Raw genomic sequence first — 5,007 nt, forward strand, 5'->3', positions numbered from 1 at the left:
CCCAGAGCCCTCACCCCCCCACCCCGCATCCCAACCCCCTGCCTCAACCCATAGCCCCCTCCCGCACTCTGAATCCCTCATCCCCAGCCTGGGGCCCTGTCCTGCACCCCAAACCCTTCATCCCCACCCCCAGCCCAGAGCCCGCACCCCAAGCCCCTGCCCCAGCCTAGTGAAAGTGAGTGAGGGTGGGGGAGAGTGAGCCACCGAGGGAGGGGGAATGTAGTGTGTGTGGGGCAGAGAAGGGGCGGGGCCTCGGGGAAGGGGCGGGGCTAGGGTGTTTGGTTTTGAGCGATTAGAAAGTTGGCAGCTCTAGCAGCGCGGGGAGGTGCTAAGGAGGGTCTGGGTGGGAGAGGGGGGTGCATTGTGACTGTGTGGCTTTCCAGGGCAGTGTAGCTCGCCTGGGCCCAGGTGTGAGGAGCCTGAGAAGGGAATTGGTGGGGGGAGGGGCTTGTTCTTGGGGAAGGTCCCTGGGGGAGGGACAGGGCCTCACCTGGAGAGGCTGGGGCGTCTCCTTGGCTGGGAGGCATCGCTCCCCGTCTCCTCCAGGCTCTGCCACTTCTTCGGCTCCAGCATCTTCTTCTTGCTCTTCTTGAGTTTCCCGGAGCTGGTGGCAGGGTCAGCCAGGCAGCTGGGGAGGGCAGAGAGCAGGGTGGGGTGACAGGCGCCCCCAGCAAGGAGCCTCCTCTCTGCCCCCCCCATCTCCTCAAGGTGGAGGGGGGGGGGGATTTCATTTTCCTGCTCATCTAGTGCCCCGGCTGGCAGCTACCAGGTGAGCGCAGAGCGCCCTGTGCAAGGGGCGTCAGTGCAGACTGCCCACCCCCTGCCATCACTCCCGGGGTCCCTGCTGTCACACGCATGCAATGGCCGTCCCCGCCCGCCCCACTCTGATGTACAGGCTGTTTTACCTCACGGGCAGCGGTGGAGCTACCCCAGGCCATGGAGAAACATGTGGGGCATCGGCGCGCAGGCGCCCATCGCAGCTGAGTGATGCCCGCGGGCTCCCTGCCCTCTCTGCCCCCCACCCCCTGGGCCTGGCTGGGGGGGCTTTAGAGTTCAGACCCTGGGGAAGAGGTTCTGTGGCTGATCTTAATGGGGAGGGGGCAGGGCTCTCCTGGGGCGCTGCACTAGGGGGGTGGGTACCTGCTCTTCAGTACCCAGCTGCACCTCCTCTAGGAGTCTTACCTGTCCTGCCATGGACTGTGGCAAGGCCTATCCATGGCCAGGTGCAGTACGCGGCCTGGTCCCGTTTCTGATGTCCCCCCCCACACCCCTTGTTCCCAGACAGGCCGATCAGCCGGCCCTGGGGACAGTCGGGGTGAGGCGCACCCCTGTTGAAAAGCCGGATTCACAGACACAGCAGAGGGGTGAGGGGAACAGAGCAAAAGGGCCGACAAGCTGCGTGAAAATCCCACAGCCAAGAGAGGGCAGCATCAAATGGCCCCAATCCCAGTGCTGCTGCTGCATAGCTGGGCCCAGCCGAGCCTCGCCTGGCCAATCTGCACAAGAGCCGTACGGGCTCCCCCGTCTCCTGCTTCTCCGCAGAGGGAGGCTGTTGTGAGATCTCACAGAGCACATCCCATCAGCAGACCCCAAAGCACTTTACCTAGGAGAGCAGTATCATTATCCCCATTTTACAGATGGGGAAACTGAGGCACAGGGAGAGGTGGTGACCCAGCAGGCCAATGGCAGAGCTGGGAGTAGAACCCAGGTGTCCTGACACTGACTCCACTTCCCTATCAGCCCAACCACACTGCATCAGCAGAATCCATCCCCCCCAGCACAGCACCAATTAGTGTCAGCGGTGATCACACCGCCGACTGGCAGAACAAAAGCACAAAGTCCATTTTTCTGCCTTTTCATTATTTTTTTTAAAGGAGTTTATTCATTTACTTGCTAACTCACAACATTTAATCACTCACAACAAGCGTCCCTCCCATTAGGGGAATTAACGAGGTTTGGCTGTAATTAGCTGGAAGTTAATAATACTATGTTGCTACAGCACAAGATCAGTTTCAGTTTGTGTAATATCCTGCATGGCAGATGGTAACAGCATCTGGGCAGATTCTAAAGCCCTGACCCCGAGCAATGGAACTGGAGGGTGCTCAGTACGGGCTAGATTATGGAGCCTTTGATTTTCGCTTCCTAAGGCAAAAGAAGGGGGATAAACCCTCATGCTTCAGGGCATGGCATGACCTGACCTTGAATCATGGGGGTCAGGAGGGAACATCCCCTGGGGGAAGGTTATCCCATCACTGCAGGGATTCTTGCAACTTCCTCTAAAGCAGCTGGGGCCTGATAGAAACATCCCGGTGTCGTCAAACATGCAAAGGGAAAGAACTGCCCGTTTCCCGTCCCAGTCAGAACTCTCCTAATCAAAGGCCCTGCCGGCGGAGTATTTATAGCTGTGTGTTAGCGCAGGCCTCTTTGGACAGCGTGGGATTTTGTGGGGAAGAGCAGAGGACGGCGAGCCAGGACTCCTGGGTTCTGTTCCCAGCTCTGGCAGGGCGGCCTGTTAATTAGAGAGCGGACTTGGGAGACAGAGATTGCCAGCTCTGGGAGGACAGGTTACCTAGTGGTTAGAGCGAACGGGGAGGCATGGGGGAGAGGACTCCCAGCCGCGACACTGGTTTGCCATATAGCCAGGCTGCCTACGGCTCAGCTTCCCCCATCGCTAACAAGCGCTCTGTGCGATCCCACGGCACGCGAGATGCTCTACTACAGGGGTAGGCAACGTATGGCACGTGTGCCGAAGGCGGCACGCGAGCTGATTTTCAGGGGCACTCACACTGCCCGGGTCCTGGCCACTGGTCGGGGGGGGCTCTGCATTTTAATTTCATTTTAAATGAAGCTTTTTAAACATTTTTAAAACCTTATTTACTTTACATACAACAATAGTTTAGTTCTATATTCTAGACTTATAGAAAGAGACCTTCTGAAAACGTTCAAATGTATGACTGGCCCGCGAAACCTTAAATCAGAGTGACTAAATGAAGACTCGGCCCAGCACTTCTGACAGGTGGCCGACCCCCGCTCTACTAAGAGCAAAGGGATTTTGAGTCTCTGTTGCTGAGTGGGAGTTGGGAGCATGGGGTGGGGGGAAGAACAGGAGACGAGCCTGAGCTGCAGCATGGGGGGCTCAGAGCTGTGCCTTAGGGCCCCCAGTACCCCCTTCCCACCCCCTGTACGGATCCTGCACGTGGGCCAAAGCACCCCCACCCCGGCTGAGATCAGAACCCATCGGAGCCAACACGCGCCCTGTACCTCATCACTGAGACAGCGGAGGGGTCGCGTCCCACCCCGGCTCCCCTGGGTTCCCACTCGCTCTGCTGGGCTCCAGATCCCTGCTGCGCTCCAGCCTGTCTGCCTCACACGCTCCTCTGCCTGGCGCCGATGCTCCTCCAGTCCCTGCCCCTCAGCCTGCAGCCTCCTCCCAGCTGGCTGGAAAGGGATGTCTTGTATACAGCTGGCCCAGCTTGCTGGGACCAGCCCAGTCAAGTTTGTAGAGAGGCGTTGCTCCCAAATACCATTTCCTTAAAGGGCCGGGCCCAGAGAACGAACACACTTACTGCAAGCACATGGCCCATTTGCCACCAGCACATTCCTCTCGCTTGAGTGTTGATCTCGCATCCCAGTCTCTGCCCAAGCAGATCCTGCTCTGAAAGCAGAGACCAGGTGTGCCTTTAGTGAGCAACCACTGAATCAAACACTCCCCAGCCCAGGGCTACAGCATGAGGTGCAGTGTTGCCAGCCCTGCAAGACTGGCCATAACTGTTGTTTTGGTTAAAGCCCCAGCTCCTGGAGTCATGTGAATATGAGAGAATCACAGCTTGTTATAAAAAAAGAACAGTCATTTCTAGCCCTTGTGGTTGCAGAGAAAAACTGGAAAGGTAACCCCTAATCAGGGCCGGCTCTACTGTTTTTGCCGCCCCAAGCAGCGCGCCGAATTGCCGCCATGGACGGCAGGGGCAGTCCGTGTGCCGTTAGGGCGGCACACGTGTTTCCGCGGCGGCGGCAATTCGGCGGCAGCTTCTGTCTTAAGCTGGAGGCAGCTGCCGCAGGCAGCTGAAGACAGAAGCTGCTGCCGCGGAAACACGCGTGCCGCCCTAACGGCACACGGACTGCCCCCGCCGTCCGCAGCGGCAATTCGGCGCGCTGCTTGGGGGGGGCAAAACCACACAGACTGCCGCCCCTTGCAGATTGCCGCCCCAAGCACCTGCTTGGAACGCTGGTGCCTGGAGCCGGCCCTGCCCCAATGGCTCAAAAGCAAGTCAAAAACCTGTTTCTTTAAAAGTCAATTTTTAAGCCAGTCTCATGATTTTTGAACATCTGGACTTGGCGGCTCTGATTTACCTGCACAATATTTCCAAAGAATATTGTTGTTTTTCCAGAATGAGCAGACAGTTTTAATCAACATTTTTCATCACCGATCTAGTTTCAAAATAAGATTTTTTTTTTGAAGAGTTTCGGTGTTATTTTAGGGCAGGATGTTTTTTTTGTTTTGTTGTTGTTGTTGTTGTTTTTGTTTCTCCCAGAAACACAAATTTTATTTTGAAACTTAAAAAACAACATTTTAAAATGTCTCATTTCAAAAAATGGAACCATAGGTAACGTTGTCGATCAAAAAGAATGAGGAAATATTTATTCTGTGGTGCTAGTTTGAAAAACACCTATTTTGGGGGAAATGGTCCCCAAAAGGGCATTTTTCAATGAAAAATTATTTAGTTGAAAAAATGTGGACCAAGCCCTTTACCTAGCGATTCCTGGGTCGTTCACACACACACACACACACACACACCCCCGACAGGGCCGGCTCCAGGGTTTTTGCCGCCCCAAGTGGTGCAAAAAAAAAAAAGCCGCGATCGCGATCTGCGGCGGCAATTCGGTGGAAGGTCCTTCGCTCCGAGCGGGAGTGAGGGACCGTCCGCCGAATTGCCACCAAATAGCTGGACATTCCACCCCTGTCCGGAGTGGCCGCCCCAAGCACCTGCTTGGTAAGCTGGTGCCTGG

At 56.2% G+C, this 5,007-nt stretch overlaps 1 protein-coding gene across 1 annotated transcript in view; it reads right to left on the reverse strand.

Annotated features, from left to right (window-relative positions):
- The window catches only part of LOC112119647 (GRAM domain-containing protein 2A-like), a 14,103-nt gene extending 11,321 nt beyond the window's left edge, over positions 1-2,782 (reverse strand). Inside the window, exon 1 of the mRNA XM_024218382.3 lies at positions 491-2,782. Coding sequence (XP_024074150.1) covers positions 491-699 — 209 coding nt within the window. The 5' untranslated portion in view covers positions 700-2,782. The remainder of the gene's footprint in view (positions 1-490) is intronic.
- Between the last annotated feature and the right edge of the window lie 2,225 nt (positions 2,783-5,007).

The sequence above is a fragment of the Terrapene carolina genome, unplaced genomic scaffold (genome assembly GCF_002925995.2).
Source record: "Terrapene carolina triunguis isolate 2854851 unplaced genomic scaffold, T_m_triunguis-2.0 Scaffold194, whole genome shotgun sequence".
Classification (NCBI taxonomy): domain Eukaryota; kingdom Metazoa; phylum Chordata; order Testudines; family Emydidae; genus Terrapene; species Terrapene triunguis.